The sequence below is a fragment of the Ctenopharyngodon idella genome, chromosome 24, assembly GCF_019924925.1.
Source record: "Ctenopharyngodon idella isolate HZGC_01 chromosome 24, HZGC01, whole genome shotgun sequence".
NCBI classification, from domain to species: Eukaryota; Metazoa; Chordata; class Actinopteri; order Cypriniformes; family Xenocyprididae; genus Ctenopharyngodon; species Ctenopharyngodon idella.
The window spans coordinates 24477922-24497628 of NC_067243.1; the positions used below are offsets into that span (position 1 = coordinate 24477922).

General features: G+C 35.5%; 1 protein-coding gene across 1 annotated transcript; it reads left to right on the forward strand.

Moving 5' to 3' along the window:
- The first annotated feature begins 1205 nt into the window (after positions 1 to 1205).
- clpxb (caseinolytic mitochondrial matrix peptidase chaperone subunit Xb) lies at positions 1206 to 19707 on the forward strand. The gene is given in 16 exon segments (XM_051884550.1): positions 1206 to 1434; positions 1674 to 1742; positions 5039 to 5193; positions 5291 to 5411; positions 7287 to 7438; positions 7627 to 7692; positions 7694 to 7787; positions 11034 to 11075; positions 11940 to 12116; positions 13901 to 14065; positions 14806 to 14894; positions 16424 to 16588; positions 16676 to 16978; positions 17098 to 17190; positions 17268 to 17374; positions 19017 to 19707. Coding segments are annotated over 15 exon segments (1872 nt in total). The 5' UTR covers positions 1206 to 1434; positions 1674 to 1687; the 3' UTR covers positions 19105 to 19707.

The window sequence follows — 19707 nt, forward strand, 5'->3', positions numbered from 1 at the left end:
CCCCCCCCCCCCCCCCCCCCCCCCCCAATTTCTGTTTGTATGTAGCATGCCAAGTATGTTTTTAATAAAGTTTTGTCATTTTGATGATACTTGTTCTTTTTCAGTTTATTTCCCATCATTGTAAGAAATACTTGTTATAATTTTGTTAAATACAGAGAGAAATATAATAATATAAATATAACAAAATTTGTTGTAATAAATAATAATAGAATAATTTTTATTAAATACTGATCTTATTAATGCTATTAAATATTAATATAAATAATTAAATATTTAAATTACAGTAACTGTATATTAATTAGGGTGTTAAGAAGTGAAGAAAAACTAGATTTTAAATATTTAATACAAAAATAACATTAAATTCTATTATTATTACTATTGAATATTAACATTAAAAATTTAAAATAGCACTGTAACAAATAATATGGATATCAATTAGAGATTGTGTTTAGAAATCAAGAAAAACTTTTATTAATTTCATTAAAACAGCTGTTCATATGTCATTATGTGGCGCTGTGAATGTGATCTGGTTCCGCAGAAAATAAACAGCTCCATAAGAAGATCACGTGCTAAGACCTTAGCTGTCCTGAAGTTAGTTATAAATAATAAATACATCATAATAATAATAATTCAACTTTTTTTAAACTCTTCTCTGTATTTTAGTTGAATTCGTTTGTCAGTGTGGTTATTCAAGTGAGAACTAAACGGTGCTCTCACGTTGCACGTATTACTTTTCTCAGCGCTGATCGCAATTAACCAATCAGGACTGTTTGTGATTACATTAAAAAAAAATTACATATATTTTGAGTGGATTTACATTTGTGTATCAAATAAATAAATAAATAAAAAACATTTAAAAGCTATTTAAACGATTTCACCCTTAGCGTTAAAATGTTCAAAATAACAATACATGTCCATATTTGAATGCGTATCAAAAGAGGATTGGTCTTTATCAGCATAGAAATAAAAAATGTATTTATTATGTCCAACCCCGCATCCCAAAATTGTGCATACTATCCACCCTCTCCGCCCTAAATAGTATTGAATATTACTAATGTCACATACTATTTAGGATGGAGAGTATGCGCATTGAGACGCAGGCTATGCTTATCAGCCATCAAGCGCCCCCTGGAGGAAGTACAACTTTATGCCTCCTAGGAAACAGAGCTCAATGACCCCGCCCCGCCCCTTCGTGATCATGTGACACAAACAGACCTCTATCTGGCCATGTACGTCACACTGACACACTTCATGACAGCAGAGGTTATATCACTTATCGACGCTAAACTTCATCAACTTCATCATTTATCAGACCAGCAGGCAATGACACTGGCATGAAACCTCTTAAACCTTTTATTTTGCTCAGATCCTAGTGTTAGATTCGCTTACTGAAAGAGAAATCGATTTTAGAGGAAACTCGGACACAGAGTTCTAGTAAGTATGTCTGCCATCATTCACAGCAGCGCATGTGTAGTTGACTAATACAACTGGACTGTTATACCTGTCGTTTTGAAGAAAATATATGACACTTAGTGTAGTTTTAGGCCTTGCAATGATTACTAATTATATCCGACAGCACTTTGCCACTACTTTATTTGTATTTGTGGCAGTATATAGTAATACTGTAGTCTATGTGTGTATTTAATGTGGACTCTTATTATTTTTCTCACCAGATCTGCTTTTAAATATGTCCTGTTCATGTAGACCTGCAGCGAGAGTGATTATAAAGTCAGTTCATAAAGGTGAGTGAACCATCAAAACTCATAAAAGTACCAATAACTGTGAACTGTTAAAGTACATTTAACATTGGATCTGAAGCTAGTTTTTAGTTCCCAGAATGTTTAAAGTTTGTTATTGACAACCAGGAATTTTTTAGGGTGTTTAAAAAACCTTTGTGCAACATTTTGGGAATGTTATTTCATGGTTGTAAAAATAATACCTAAAACATAATCAAATGCTAATGTTCTAGAAACATTCTGTTTACTGGGACGTAGGTTATATCAAAACCTAGTGAGCTGCCTACCTAGCCAGCATTTTTTTTTCAAACATTTTGCTCACTAGTCACACTCAAATATTCAGTACAGACATTTCAATATCACTGACATGCTTGAATATTAAATTTGAACATTTTTATCAGTATGTGCTTGACATGCTTGAACATTTAAGTATGTTCAAACATTATTGGCCTGCTCGAAAGTTGCCTATGATAGCCACAAAGCCATCTAGATAGACAGCTCTATAGCCAGCACAATAAAAATTAACAGACAGTCTGTTATTATGTTGGTCTACTATTTAAGCATCTTCTTCTTCTTCTTCTGAGACTAAATTTTAAACTCTTCCTAGGGCTACAACTACCAAACTCAGCTCAGACTTCAGACTGTTCTGACTTGGTGTACTACGTCTTTTCTAACTGATCCGACTTACGATTTTCTTTTAACAGGCGATCAAAACTACGGAAAGTCCCATATACTTTGATTGAGGGGGTCAAAATCTTTGTACAATAAGACTTATACCCCCGGTTTCACAGACAAGGCTTAAGCTAGTCCCAGACTAAAATGCATGTTTGAGCTGTTTTAACTGAAAGCAACTTGCACTAACATATCTTAAAATATGTCATTGCCATTGTTTTGTCTCAAGATGCATACAAGTAATGTTTTTTTCTAGTGTACGTTTATAAAAGCTACTTAAGGGCCAGATTTACTAACATCTTGTGCCAGCGCAAACCCTCTTTTGGCTTTAAAAAACTACTGTCAGCGTATTTAAATGAATCACGCAAGGTGATTTACTATGGTTCGCACTCGTCAATTTACTGGTGTTTGTGCCATTATTTACCACCTCAAAAAAGCATGTCTTACACCAGACGATAACTAGTAGATTGCGTTCGCCATTATGCAAAAATCCGGCTGCGTCTGTGTTCTTTAATGTGCGTGCCGGCAGTAGATCATGCGCAGAGCATTCCATTCCCATCTGCGCTTTTTTTGGAATTGCGCTCTAACGGTAATTTGCCCTCTTTAGTAAATCTGGCCTTAAATATCCTAATTGAACTAAAGCCTAATCCTGGTTTAGGCTAAGCCCTGTCTGTGAAACCGGGCCATAGAGTATTTAAGCTATCACTAGCAAAGCTTAACATGCTAAAACATGTTAGCAACATGCTAATTCATGCTATCAGTGTGTTAAAACATGTTAGCAACATGCTAATTCATGCTATCAATGTGTTAAAACATGTTAGCAACATGTTAAATCATGCTAGCAACATGCTAATTCATGTCAACTGTGTGTTAAAACATGTTAAAGCATGTTAATTCATGCTAGCAATGTGCTAAAACATGTTAGCAATAGGGCTGCACGATTTATCGCACAATATGAAAAATAACATTGAAATTGATTCTCAGTGCGATTATGAAATCGCAAAGGCTGCGATTTATTTATTTTTTTTTATGCGCAGCTTGTCAATGAAATATGGCTCCAAATGCTAATCCATCTGAAAGCACTGCGAGTCTGAGTCGCTTATAATGTACATTTGAAAAAGCAACATGCGTCAAACATTTTTCCAGACATGAGAGGCATTTATTAACATCTTGTCCAACAAAAGACAACATTTAATAACGTTTTTACTCAACTCGCTTCATAACGACAGTTGAACATCCTTCTGTGAGATGATGTGGCTTCTTACACAGAATAAAGTAGTCGTGTGTTTGTTCGTCATGTTTAATCAATCAGAGTGTTTCAATCTTCTGTTTATTCAGCTACAGCGATAGTATGATGCCCATAGGGATTTCCTGGAATGATGTGTGTTATCTACTTCTACGGCAGGGCATATTTGGAGTTTATGCGCAAGATGGCCCTCTTGCTTTCAGATGGAGAAGCAGTTACTACTGATCAGAGAGCCATACAGCTCTGTCAATCTGCGCATAAAATAATCGCAGCCTTTGCCAAATCGCATGCAGATTAATCACGATAAATTGTGCAGCCCTAGCTAGCAATATAATAAAACATGCTAGCAATGTGCTAAAACATGTTGGCAACATGCTAATTCATTTTAGCAACCTGTCAAAATATGTTAGCAAAACATGCTAATTCATTTTAGCAATGTGCTAAAACACAGTAGCTCCTCACTGCAGAACACGAAATCCAGGATCCATCCAGGGGGTGGAGATGGGTAGGTTTAGAGATCAGGGGGTGGAGACTGTTAGGTTTAGGGATATGTAAAGTGGGAGGAGTTGGGTCTGGATCCAGCTTCGCCCCCTGGATTTCGTGTTCTGCAGTGAGGACCTTCTCCTTAATTCACGTTAGCAATGTATTAAAACATGTTAATTCATGCTAGCAATGTCTTTCACTTTCCACTTCACTAGATTTAAAGCTTATAAAACTTTCGAACTTTCATATGGCTTTGTCAAACAAACATCAAAGTATGTCTACAAACTTTTCAATCTAGTTATTATAATTCTTTCATACATTAATTACTACCAGTGTTTACATCACAGTATTAGTGGTGTTTCCTAATAGGGTCACATTTTATTGATTTTGTTTGTTGTTTTCGTGATTATGGTTTTATGACCTTTGTCCATGTTTGAGGTGATGATTGTAGCATCAATAACAAACAAGTACATGATATTACGTTGCTTGAAACGGTGGTACTCCTTGTTAAATAGAAATACACTTTAGCATACTTTAAAAAAAAAAAAAAAAGAAAAAAAAAAGTACTTATTTTGGAAATAACATGCTTTAAAAAGAATGTGTGAAATAAATATAATGTTTTTGGACACTTATTTGCATGTTATTTACAATTAAATGAAAATGCATTATAGTTAAAATGAAAGTGTGTTCTCTTTAGTACACTTAAGTAGCCTTTTATTTTTTTTTTATTATATTATTTGCAAGTTAATATACTTTTAAAATTTGAAGTACACTGCAAATACACATTCAGTGCAATTAAGCGCACTTCTTTTTTTACAAGTGGTTCTATTTTTTAGTGGCAAATTCAAGTGTAATCCGACTGATTCAATTGTTTGGTGTTTTGTGTATGTTTTTGTTGTAGGTTTCTCTCGTTCACATGTGCAGCTCTTCAGCCTCACTAGACCAGTGTGTGATGAAGTTCATCTACCTCGGTTCCTGCACAACAGATCGTTTTCGCAAACAGCAGTGTGTTTCGCCTCTAAAGAAAGTTCACCCAGAGATAGTGATGGAGGAAAGGTACATTTCATCATTTTTGTTACATTATTTCATGTGAATGTTTGTTGGAAGTGTTAAATATTTATAACTACTGATGGTGCCATTTTGCTGTTTGCAGAAGGGCGTAACTGAGGCTGGTGGAAAGCGGGCGTCAGGTGGTGGGGGTTCTGGGAAAGGTGGCAGTCAGCTGAGGTGTCCAAAATGTGGAGATCCTTGTACACATGTGGAGACTTTTGTGTGTAAGTATTGCTTTTTCCATTGACCTAGATTCCACATTAGCATTCAATTTCTATTCAATTGTTCATTTACAGTGTTGCCATTTTAATCAATAAGAGTGGCCACCATAAAGAAAAGTCTGTCAAAAGGAAGGAAAAATCTAGCTTAAAACACCTGTGCCATGTTCTCAGAAATATCTGTTTGTTGGTTTTAAATGATTTTGTAAAACATTCATGCCATTTTTAATAAAAGTTAATGTTATATAGCTATGAAGGAAAAAGTAAATCATAATGAGAAAGCAGGATCTCTTGCATCCTGGATGCCTATAATTTCAGCAACACTCGTAATCATCTTAAAATCTCTGTAATTATGCATATAACGATGTTCAATGCTCAGGGAAGGAGGCAGGAACCGGTAAACGATCAACTTTAATAATGATAAACATAAACAACAACATGAAAGTAAAGCAGCAACCCTTCACGATCGACTGCCGCATAAAAAACATAATAAAACAACAACATAAAGTCCAGGCCTGGTGTTCTCTCGTCTTGCACTTCTGTCACTCCTCCTTTTATCCTTCTGGTGCTCCTCCGTGAGACTCAAGGCCCGTGTGGCGCGCAGGTGATGCTCATTAGCACTCTTGCCACCGGCCTTGCTCCATTCCTATGGCTCTTGGCCCCACCCTGCTTGCCATAATGCACAGTATTAACAAAATCATTAGTAGTAGTATTGTTGCTGTTGCACATTTCATAGTTGTTCTGAAATGGAGGCAAATATATATACAAAATATATATAAAATATATACACAAAGTGTAACTGGGACATGAATTTTGATAATGTTGTCACATCTTCCTGGTTAAATAAACATTACATATATTTTTGTGTTCCCATTTGCTCAAATAGTAAAAGACAAACCCCACAATAGTGTTTTCACAACTTTCAAAAAGAGGAAAAAATAGAGAGAGATTGATAATGACAGTCAGAAGAGAGAAAGAAGTCAATTTTACCGTCACTCCCTGTATTAGAAACATCCTCACGGCAGCGTTAACTAGTTTTTTTTTAAATTTGATGCAAAGGTAATATAATACAAAGTAGAGTGTTAATAATGTTAAAAATTGAAAATATAAAAAAAAAAAAATTTAAGAAAAATGTAAGATTCTGAAGTTAAAACATCACATCACAGTCTGTGGAAATAGTCCATAGGTACTGTTCACACATGATCTCTTAACGGTCGTCATTGTGATTTCAGGACACTTCACCTCACATTTTCGATGTTATTCCCCCCCAAAAAATATAAAAATAGAGAATTTAAACCCATGTTCATCATATAATAGATGTATTCAAGTCATTAAAAATGCAATTCATTCATAAAATGTATCTTTTAATGAATAGATAGAATAGATGAATAGATAGACCTGGACGTTTTGTTTTTGTTTGGATTTTGGCCAGTGTTAATAGGGAACCTGCAAAGGATTAGTTGTGTTTTTCTAGTTGTTGTGTTTATCATTAAGAACAATAACCCACCATTCAAGCAATTGCCGCCCCCGAATTGGTGCTAATTTGAATGCGAAAGTAAAATCTGAACGGGCTTTCATAGTCTATTGGCACTGAGCTTTTTCAGTTCATTCCTATGGAAGCTCAACTTCCATAGGAATTAATTGAAAACGCCCACTGCGAACCATTATGAATGCCTGTGCGGCCGTGCGCATTTTACTTTTGCTTTATCTCGGATTAGCGATTTAAAAGCGAGGTGCAAAAGAGGGGGACACTCCCCATTGTTGTCACATGTCGATTAACCAGTGGGAAAATTTCCTCACCGTCACAACCCTAAATTGTCTATGCTATTAACTTGTGTTTTTACGTTAACTGAACGACTGTCTTGTGTTTACTCCATACAGCCTCCACACGGTTTGTGAAATGCGAAAAGTGCCATCATTTCTTTGTGGTTCTGTCTGAGACTGACTCCAAGAAAGGTTTGAATAAGGAAGCAGATAGCTCTGAGCATGTTAAATTTGCATTAGCTCAGAAACCCCCTCCACCTCCTAAAAAGGTACGATTCACATCATACACAATGTTGCTATTATTATTACGTTAACTTAATCTTTGTGTAAATTAAATCAACTTTTTGAAAGTAAACTTCTCAAAGCCAGTCCTGTGACAACAATTTCTTAGAATTGGAATCTTGGAAATGCAGTAAACAACTCTTTACATGGGCTTCTGTTGTCTCAACGTCTTTAGATTTATGCCTACCTCGACAAATTTGTTGTTGGCCAGTCGTATGCGAAGAAAGTGTTGTCAGTTGCCTGTCTATAATCATTACAAACGGATCTACAACAACCTCCCAGCAGCGGGCCGACAACAAGCGGAAGCAGAGAAACAGAGTTCCCTCTCTCCCAGAGGTTTGTATTTTATCATGATCTAGCATTTATTCATAAAATCAATATATAAATGCTGTCAAAATTGTTATATATTGCTTATGATATCTAATGCAATAACTAATGTTAACAAATTGAAACTTACTGTAAAATTTTACTACTAATTTAGTCTTTTGACAGTAAATCAGTACGGGTCTTAAAAAGGTCTTAAAAAGTCTTAATTCACCCTTACTCACATTAAGGCCTAAATGGGTCTTAAACCAGAGCTGAAAGTCTTAGATTCATAAAGCCATTGCTTTAAATGTTGCATGCACTGCAACAGATGAATATCTTCCTAAGTATTTTTGTCCTGTTTTCCAATACAAATATCTAACTATCTTTGATACATTTACTTGAGTTGCAAATGTAAAATAAAGTTTTTGATCTTTTGATACGTTTTCTTGAGATGCAAATGTAAATTAAAGTTTTGAAAAATGTAACAAAATTAAGTGAGTTTGTGATTATAACAAGAACAAATATCTGTCAATGAGTTATGAAAAGTTCTTTATTTTTCGCAAAGCATTTTTTTTTTTTTTTTTTTTTTTTTTGCTTTGCTTCAGCTATTAAAAAGAGACATTCATTCTTTGCATGATCCACTCATGCATTGCGTGTTTGTGCATTTTAGGGGTGGAGCAGTGAAGGGAAGGGTGCATTTGTTTGGGTTGATTTCAAATATCAAATGTTTCTCAGAAATCGCTTACTGCACCTTTAAGAATCTTTAGACGTTTGCACTGGAAAGCAAGACAAAACTACTGAGAAAGAACATCAATTTTTTGCAGTGTGATCAGAAGGTACAGTAAAAGATGTTTCCATATTCTAGTGGTTGGGCGCAGAGAAATTCAAGCTATTTTTTATTTGTAAAATGAATTAAAAAGTAATGGAAATCTGTTGAAACCTGTATTTTCAAAACTCTAAAGTGTTGCTAATACAACTCATTGTTTCTCCCTAGACAGTTACATTTAGAAAACATTGATGTAGTTTTCCCTTTAATTTATTCCTTAAATTTTCTTTACTTGGTCATAAAATGTAAAAAAAAAAAAAAATACCGTCATAAAACCTGCAGAAACCCTGAGTATATTGATTTGCATTGGAAAAAAACAAAACAAATGTATGACAATCATCATTTTATATCAAACCAAACAGTCATTCTAACCAAATACATTCAAAATGCAATAATAACAAACCAGTACAAATCTCGTTAAAATGTTTTCCACCATGTTTTTCGATGATTGAACACAAGAAAAAACACAATTGTGTTATTGTCATTTATATACACCAATATAATGATACATGTTAATACATAGCAAACAATACCTACATATAATACTAAAACAAAAATATCACACAGACTTCCATTAACATTTTTGAGTGGTGTTGCAAACAAATCTGCGTAAAATTGCGACATTTGACTTGTTGCTTAATTTTAGATCTCCATCATAATCGTAACATAATATATTTGTGTATATAAAATGTAACACAATGATGTTTCTTATGATATAAGCTTAAGTAACTTTAAAAAAACAATGTGGAAAACTAAATTAGGGCTGTAACTAATGATTATTTTTTCAATTGATTAATCTATTGATTACTAATTTCATAAATTAAATATTGACATTGTTGGGGAGTAGCGACACTACTAGCTTAACTACATTTTTCAGTAGCTTGACAGAAGCTCAGTTACTTTTGAAAGTGTAGCTTTTCCAGTAGCTAACTACTTTTTCCAGCAAGTGAAACAGTGCAGTGTCTTCTTACTAGATCACAAACTAAATTTGTTCATTACCGCCACCTGGGATTGTCTGTTGATTATGTAAAGGACGTACATGAGTGGATATTTCACTTGAGTCGACTGTAAGTTATGCGAACCAAAGATTAAAATGCTGTCTAGTGTCTACGTCAAAGACTTAAAGCACATACAGTAGGTGAATAATAGCCTTTTTAAATTGATTAATTATCCTGCTTTATTTCACTGTATATATCAAATGTCTATTTCTGATTTAATTATGAAGATGACCCGCCATGGTTTAGTCTGTCCCACCACAGTTTTGTAATGAACGTTAAAGATCACTTATTGGACAGAAAATAAAATTGTGATACAGTGGTGCTTACACTTATCGCATTGCAAAGGCTGGTTGCGGCGGGATTCCAAGCAAAGCACACTGTGTTCACGCGAGCAGCTCATTATTGGCATCTCAGAGCAGTTCTGTTCAAAGTAAATGCTGCACGCTCCATCACTGCATGTGCTGTGATTTTAACCTGCATTTTTGACTACTCCTGAGTATTTCATTTAAGTTGCATACATTTTGTTCTTACACTGATGTTACTTTGTAGCAATTTTGCACTTTGACAGCCAGTTTGAGAGATAGGCTATATTTGAGTACTGTGTGTATTGGATAATTTACAAAATCAAACAATTGGGACAGTTTTTTTGCCATTCAAATGACTGGGAAAAAAGTGTCCCAATCAACCTGAATTTACCTTACTCTTTGAAATCATAATTGCATTGCATAATGTTGTTTTAAACCCCAAATATTTTACTTATAACATTCTTCATTAACAATAATTCAAATATTTGTAAAAATGTCATTGTAAAAAAAGGAGTTTTAATGTAGCTAGCTACTTTTTGATAATAACTTGTAGTGTAGCTACTTGAACTACTAGCTTGAATGTAAATTACGAGTAGCTTGTTTGTAGCATGTCAAGCTAAAGTTTCAGAGTAGCTTCCCCAACACTGATCATTACTCCAGTCTTCAGTGTCACATGATTCTTCAGAAATCATTCTAATATGCTGATTTGATGCTTAAGAAACATTTATCATCATCACAAATGTTGAAAACAGTTCTGCTGCTTAATATTTGTGTGGAAACCATAATACATTTCAGGATTTTTTAATGAATTGAAAGCTCAAGCAGCATTTATTTGAAACAGAATTTTTTTTGTAACAGTGCAAAAGTGTTTACAGTCAGTTTACATCAATTTTATGCATCCTTGCTAAATAAAAGTATAAATTTCTTTAAAAAAAAAAAAAAAAAAATCCTACTGACCCGAAACTTTTAAATGGTAATGTAACAGATAAAGGCTGAAAAATATGGAGATATATTTAACCCCATACATTCTCTAGTCTCTAGCTCACTGATCTGTTTAGTGGTTTTGGGGTCTGTATTGTTTGTCATTGTCCAGTAGTTTATCTATAGTGTTCTAGGCACCTAAAGTTGACTGTCCTTCTCTCTATAGAATTAGAGATCAGAAGACGTGAAGATGAATACCGGTTTACAAGTAAGTGATTGTTTTATATACTTCACTTTTACATAAAGTAATGTAAACACCTTCAATTTTCCATAGTGACCCTCTTTTAAAGTTTGTTTTACTTTGTTGTATAAACAGCATGACTCCACATTTATGTGTACACATATCAACCATCTATGCTTGGTGCCGGCCGCTTCAGGATCATTTGGGCTCATTGCTGACCTCCATAAAGTTGGATAAAGTGTCACAATGACCTAGTTACTGTCTGTGCTTGGCCAGCACATGGTCTCTGCCCATTCTGATTTCACACTGGGGCTTCTATCCATTTGCTTCTTATTTATAGTTTGGATGTGGGCCAGTAGTAGGCCTGCCGGTCTGGCTGATACTGGACACATCTGGAAACTAGGCCAATCTGATGACACAATTATAGTTTGTGTAATAGACAGCCAGCCTAACTTAGATCCTGAAATATGAAATAAAGATGTGTAAGCTCATGTATAAAAGTGACTCTGAATTTATGAAAATTAAATTCTAAATTAGAATCTTTATTAAAGGAATTGTTTGCCCAAAATTAATAATTGTAATTTTTCCTTTCCATAAAATACAATTAGATATTTTGTTAAATGTCAAAAAATGTAAACATTTTTTCCTCCCTCTAAAAAAACAGCACATTCCATACTTGACCAAAAGTAAAACTCTGAGGAAACAAAACCTCAGCCACATCTGTGCTGGGTTATTTCATATTTTTAGAGAGATTTAGCCCACAGGGGTTCTGGGCAAAAGAAGTTTGACAGCAAAATTCCTGTGGAGTCCATGTTTCTTTTTCGTGTTTAAATAAACAACACATGCTTTACTGGATTGAGATGAAGTGAAGTGGTGGTGCTGTTCTTTCAGAGCTGCTTCAGATTGCTGGCATCAGTCCCCATGGCAACGCTCTGGGTGCGTCTGTTCAGCAGCAGACCAATCAGCAAGCTCCTCAAGAAAAAAGGGGCGGGGATGTGCTTGACTCCGCTCACACTGATATTAAACTGGATAAAAGCAACATTGTGTTGCTGGGACCTACTGGATCAGGTTAGTACAGGTTTTCCACATAACACGTTATGGCACCATCTTGTGGCCATAGCCTCTTGTAGACATCCCAAAGTGATGAGGATCTGCCATTTACAATTTAAATTACTAGCTGCCTAAACTTGAATGGCTATTGATAAATATTTATCCAATTTATATTTTACTGTGAACCTCATGAAAATACCAAGAATTTCACTCCATAAATAAAAATATTTTGAAGCATTAATGAACAGTTTTCCTAATGAAAATGAAGTGTTTTTTTTAAATACCATTAAGAATTTTTCTTCCATTCTGACTTTTGTGACAGTTGAATTAACTTCCCTTCATATTCTCATTATCGTAACAGAAAATAAAATGTTATTTAAAGGCACAATATGTACTGTAAGGTTTTGGATTAAAATGTCCAAAAACCACTAGAACAGTGTTATATATTTTGTTGACTTTTGTACTAACATTATTCCAAATGTTTCCAAGAATGTTTCAATCCAGAGAAATAAGCAATTTTATCCAGTACATGGAACGTGTCCGTGTCGCCTATCAATGTCATCATACCCACGTTATCCTTGATATCCTTGATATTTTGTAGAAACCATGGAAAAACCAAAGACACTTTAATATATTATGTGTTTTATTAGACATGTGAGCAACAGTTTGGATACATTCATCGACAGAAAACTAATCATGTTATATAGCTTAACACAGTAAGTCTTATAGTTTAAATCTCGTTTTCTTGATTTACCACGAGTGCCATGTTTTACCATGACTAATATGGATCTAGCTTACTGCAGTGTGCAACAAATGTTTTATAGCAGCCGCTGAGCGAACGCACAGAATAGCATTATAACAACTTTCAACACTCAGATGTATCTAATATGATAAAACAGCACTGCGTTACCCCACATACGCATTTCTGGAAGAAGTGGAAGCAGTCGTCTGCGGCATAATAAAAGTTCCACTGCTCTCAAGACATGTGTGGCACTTGTCTCTCATTAGCAATTGCTCCAGCGGCCTTGTTCCGCTCCAGTGGCTTTCAGCAACACCCTGCTTCATACTACAGTAATGTTAATACATCTTTAATACATTAGCTCATCCATGAATATGATTTCTGCCTGAGTCCCGTTGGATTCTTTTCCACCAGCTGTTGAGATGAAGATAACAATTCCCATGATTCCACAAAATCAAGGTGTCATCAAGCTACGTCTTTGTTTTGAATAAGCGACCTCCTATGGCGAAAATTTCATATTGTGCCTTTAAATTGTAGAGTACATTGTAAGTTAAAATATCATGGTAGTATTTGTTGTACTAAAGTTAATTAATGATGATTAAAACAACGACTTAAACATTGTGCTGGACAGGATTTGTATTGCAATAATTATAACAAAAAAAAAATGTTCACAGTGATTAGAAATTGAGGAGAAATGCACTTGTCATGAAAATAATGCAAAAACATAAAATAGGCTTCATTTTCTTTATGCAAAATATTATTTTTATCTTACATTTTGGGGGTAAAATATGACCCAGACATTTATTTATGTGTTTTATCCTTTTATAATATGTTAGCGCTAGACAGAGCAAGAACAAGACAGAGCAAGAGGGCTGTACTCTAATCTCTATGAAAGAAAACTTCAAAACTAGTGTTAAATTATCAGCAAAAATAGTCATGTCTGAATTAAGAAATTATCAAATGAATTAAATTTGATCATTTTGATGTGTACTGAAGCCTGAAATTTTTAATCTTGTGATTTTGTTAATCTTGACATGATATTGTTCACATTCAACCAATATAGGTAAAACCCTGCTGGCTCAGACTCTGGCTAAATGCTTAGATGTGCCCTTCGCCATCTGCGATTGCACCACCCTGACCCAGGCGGGATATGTAGGCGATGACATTGAATCTGTTATTGCCAAACTTCTGCAGGACGCCAACTATTCGGTCGAGAAAGCCCAGCAAGGTCAGACTCTCAGACTTTCAAAGACTCACAATTTCAAACACTTCATGTCTACATGACACCATTTTCAACTAAAAACTGAAAACTTTTGTGTTTTGGCCATTCAGTTACACGACAATGGAGGCCTGAAAGCACAAACTTTTGAAAATGTTTCAAAATGCAAACATTGTTATCGTATCCGTGTAAATTACAAAAATGGCAGTTTGTGGAAACTATCATGACGTCATGTGCATGTGTATTACGTGTTCAGACTATAGGCGTATGTTGTTTATTTACAAAGTGACATCGCCAACTACTGGCCTAGCATGCATAATACAACGTTTTTAGTCATTTTCACGGATCCGTGTCAGTAAAGTGTAACTGATTTGATTGGTGTTCATTAGCCATGGTATACCATAAAATATGTTTTACTGTAGTAACAAATGGTTTCATGGAGCTGAAGATGGCCAGACTGAAGAAGTAATTTTGTAACATTGTACATTTATGTTCTGCATTCCTATGAAGCAAACATCCTTCTGCTCACTAAAATAATGCCGCCCAACTATATAACAACATCATTTAATAAGCAATGTTATATTCTTTCATTATGAGGAACAGAAGTTGACTAATATGAGTTGACTAATAAAAACCTCTATACTTGACCTTTAAACATTTTGCTTCCTCTTTCTAAATGTTCTATATTTTTTTTAAATAAACCCCTTCTAGATGAAGGTCTGTGATTTGTCGTTCATGTTCTTTTGCAGGCATAGTGTTCCTGGATGAGGTGGATAAGATTGGCAGTGTGCCTGGAATTCATCAACTGAGAGATGTCGGGGGGGAAGGAGTTCAGCAGGTCTGTGATTATATTTCAGCCTCATTCATCTCTCCCAAAGCTGTATAATGCCGTCACTGCGCAGAGTTACTGGCCTAATCAACTACTTCACACTGATGTAAATCCCTTATCAGAGTCAATGTCTCTGATAAAACATTACAATCAGGACATTAATGTAATTTATTTACAACTAATGATATACCAGTAATGCACAAAAAATTTGTGCTATTTTTATTTTATTTATTTAGCTATTGGTTCACTCATCATCACATTGTCTCCATGTAAATCTAAAGAGCTGCGAGCAAAATAAACAACAGAAAATTTTGTTCAGTTGGATTTCTCTTCCACATAACAGTAGCTTAAAGGATTAATCTATCTCAAGTGGTCTAAGTTGCTTGACAATTTTTTTATTTATTTATTTATTTTTTTCAAACCTTGAAATGTGCTCTAGAGATCTGTTTTTGTACCAAGGAGCTCAAACCATACTGAGATATCGAGGTTTCCATAATTGTACATATAAAACTTTGACGTAGGCCATGGCACAAAAATGGCCACTGTGGTTAAACCAAAAAAAAAAAAGAAAAAAAAAAAGAGGAGGTTTTGCAATACCGTTACCAACTAATTTTTGGACCATTTTTGATGGACTGATCCTTAACACTTTTAGTGTTGACACGAATATGACCTATCTCTGGAAACTTGTTACATTCTGTCTGGTTACTGGTTACATTACTGGTTTTAATATGAAAATTAACATAAAAAAATAAAATAATCACTAATAAAGAGGACTGCTCTCTCAGAATCTGGAACTTACAGATCCAGACAATGTGGGCAACTTACTGTATATCAAAGTGCAGTAAGCCTAAGAAGCGTGACTGTGGGTTCATTGATGACCAGATGTACCATATGTAGCATATTTATTGAAGTTAATTGCACATGCCGGATGGTCGACCAGCCTAGCATTGCAGCAATCTAGACTTGAGATGGCAAGCACTTAGACAGGAAGGGTCTGATTTCTAAGGAGTATTAATCTGCATGACCAGGTGGTATGGTAAGCAGTCAAGGTAATCAAACATTATCTCCTATGTTAATAGCTGACCTACTAGCTAAATAATGATATTGTGTTGAATTGTCTTATCTAGGTTGAGTTGCAGTTAGTTTTCTTGCAACCAGGGCAAGATTCTGTCAAGTGAAGATTAATTTATACAAATAAACTGGTTGAGAGGCAAGAATAGGTTGAGCTAAAAGCTTGGAAAACTGTGTGTCTTAATGAATGGTCCCAGCAGTACTGTGTATATTGGAAAAAAAAATAGAAGCGGACCAAGAACCGAACCTTGAGGTACCTCGGTGGCTACTGTAGCTGATGTGAATTAAGATACAAATCAGAAAAGAGTAGTTCTGTGATGCCCAATGCAAAGTAGGATAGACAGAAGAATCTAGTAATTAACTGTGCCACAAGCAAAGAAAGGTCCAGCCGAATTATATTTTCTGAACTGTGTAATTTCTGTCATTATTGTCAGATTGTCGATGTTGATGTTTGTGTGTGTCTGCAGGGTTTGCTGAAATTGCTTGAGGGAACAATTGTTAATGTTCCAGAGAAGAACAGCAGGAAGTTGAGAGGAGAGACAGTGCAAGTGGATACAACCAACATTCTGTTTGTGGCATCAGGTGCTTTCAACGGGCTGGACAGAATCATCAGCCGTAGGAAGAATGAAAAGGTTGTTTGTCCACAGTACAGTTATTTGCAGGTTATTCAAAATTAATTTGACTCTCAGTAGGTTATAGTTTCTTCTTGTCCCCTACAGTATCTTGGTTTTGGGACGCCCTCTAACATGGGCAAAGGTCGTAGAGCTGCAGCAGCTGCAGATCTGGCCAACAGTTCAGGGAATGAACTGGACGTAATGGCAGAGATTGAGGAAAAGGACCGGCTCTTGCGGCATGTTGAAGCACGGGACCTCATTGAGTTCGGCATGATCCCAGAGTTTGTGGGCCGTCTGCCTGTGGTGGTCCCACTGCACAGTCTGGATGAGGATATGCTGGTGCAGATTCTTACAGAGCCTCGTAACGCAGTGGTCCCTCAATATCAGGCCCTCTTCAGTATGGATAAAGTATGTATATCACACACGTACACCAACTGACTTTATGGGCACTAGTAAATCTAGTTATTTATCTTCTGGTTTTGTGATTTTTATTTGTTTTATTTATTTATTTATTTTTTTTGTGCCAGTGTGAGCTGAATGTAACCCCAGATGCATTAAGGGCAATTGCCCGTTTTGCACTGGAACGGAAGACAGGAGCCAGGGGTCTCCGCTCCATTATGGTAAATAACAGAAAACATTAATTTAGTTATGAAGGTTCTTCTAGTGTCTCTGATGTGTGTAATCTCTGGTCCTTCAGGAGAAGCTCTTGCTGGAGCCCATGTTTGAGGTGCCGCAATCTGACATCATTGCTGTGGAACTGACTAAGGATGTGGTCCAGGGCAAGTGTGAACCACGCTACATTAGGTACGGGGACCTTTTTTACCATTTTAAATTGTCTTGTTAATCACTACACAAACATTTACTATAGAAGGAATTTTTCACACAAACATTCCTATCAGTGGCTGTGTTTACATGCAAAACTTTTGTTTCAATCGTAATTAATTCATTCCGTTCGATGAATCCAAACGTAGTGTTTGCATGAATGTTAAATTAAGTGATCGGGTCCTGATAAGGAAACGACAAGCACATGAACCGTTGTGCCATGCTGCTTATATTTATCAATCAGTAAAAGCGCACCTTCCCGCTCCCAAAATGAAGTGTCTGTGGATGAGAGTATGAAGTGTGGACTGATGAGACTTAGTTTTGCTCCACTTCACAGACGATGAGGAGAATTTTAGAATAACACAACAGTCATTTATGACATCTTATTTAAAGGGTTAGTTCACCCAAAAATGAAAATTCTTTCATTAATTACTCACCCTCATGTCGTATTTTTGATATTTTTGATAAAATCCGATGGCCCAGTGAGGCCACCATTGCCAGCAAGATAATTAACACTTTCAGATGCCAAGAAAGATACTAAAGACATATTTAAAACAGTTCATGTGACTACAGTGGTTCAACCTTAATGTTATGAAGCTACGAGAATACTTTTTGTACACCAAAAAAACAAAATAATGACTTTATTCAACAATATCTAGTGATGGGCGATTTCAAAATACTGCTTCATGAAGTTTTAAAGCTTTACAAATATTTTGTTTCGAATCAGTGGTTCGGAGCGTGTATCAAACTGCCAAAGTCACGCCCCCCAGTGGTGAACCATTGAAATTTTGAAACACTTATGATGTAATGAAGCCTCATTTATTGAAATCACGTGACTTTCACGCTCCGAACCACTGATTCGAAACAAAGGATTCGTAAAGCTTCGAAGCAGTTTTGTGAAATCGTCCATCACTAGATATTGTTGAATAAAGTCGTTATTTTTTTTTTTTTGGTGCACAAAAAGTATTCTTGTCACTTCATAACATTACGGTTGAACCACTGTAGTCACATGAACTGTTTTAAATATGTCTTCTGTGCATCTGAAATATCTTAATTTGTGTTCCGAAGATGAACGAAGGTCTTACGGGTGTGGAACGACATGAGGGTGAATAATTAATGACTGAATTTTCGTTTTTAGGTGAACTAACCCTTTAACGACAACTGCAGCTCATTCCGCACATCATAAGTCATTACACCATTTCTATGTCACTGCACATGCGCAGTCCTTTCCAGCTTCGGTTTTCAGCCCAATCAAGTGTTTACATGTCCTCTCGATCGGATTAGAAAAGGTAAACGTAGCCAATGTTCCATGAAAAATACAGCAATAAATTATTCTTATGAGTCTTGTTTTTTTGAAAGAATCCATCACATTCCTTTTAGTTCTTTAAATCTTTGTAGATCTTCAACTACTGCACTAGATCTTCAAAATTCATCCATTCATCCACAAAACTGAAGCATGAACAATCTATAATGAGTGATTCTGTGATTTGGCAACTCAAAAAGTCATTTGACTCTTAAATATTTAATTTTAGAAGCCAATGGCCCACTTAATCAGTTTTTTAGTCTGCAGCCCCAACTAAAAATGTGTAAAATAAATGTTGATGTTTGTGTATTTGTGATCCAGAGCTCCTCCCAAAGAAACGGAGGAAGAGTTTGACTCCGCCATTGAGGAAGACAACTGGCTCAGACATGCTGACGCCGCCAACAACTGAATGTGAAGCTATTGCTTCTATATCATGCCATTATTGCATAAGACAGCAAAATGCCATCATTATGGAATCTTTCCAGCCGGACCGAAACAGAGAGCAGTGTTTATAGATTTTTAAATGACAGCACAATGATAAACAGTTTATTACCATTTAATATTGTGCATTTAATAACCTAAAGAGGAACGATATGAAAGTGTTATTTTTAAAAAAACAGATACACTAACAAAGTAGAGCTCTAGCTTATTTTCAGTCTCTGGTGATCTGTCTAAAGATAATTATTCTATACTTATAAAGATGTTAATGGGTGAATTTTTTTTTTTTTTTTTTTTTTTGCTTTTTTGTCGGTGTGTGAACATTATAAGGGAAGTATACGGATAATGTGAAACTTCAAAATGTTGAATTTATACACCTATGACATACGTCCTGTTTTAGCAGGACACACTCTAGCTCACTGATATCGCACGTGATTTTCGTATGGCTGTTTTAACCATGACGTTTAGTTCTGCAGCACAAGTTACGTACATCTAGTTTTTAGGTTTTTCCGTTTTGAGACAATTGTTAACTTAAGAGCTGAACAAAAACAAAATAAACTTGACAGAAGTTGCA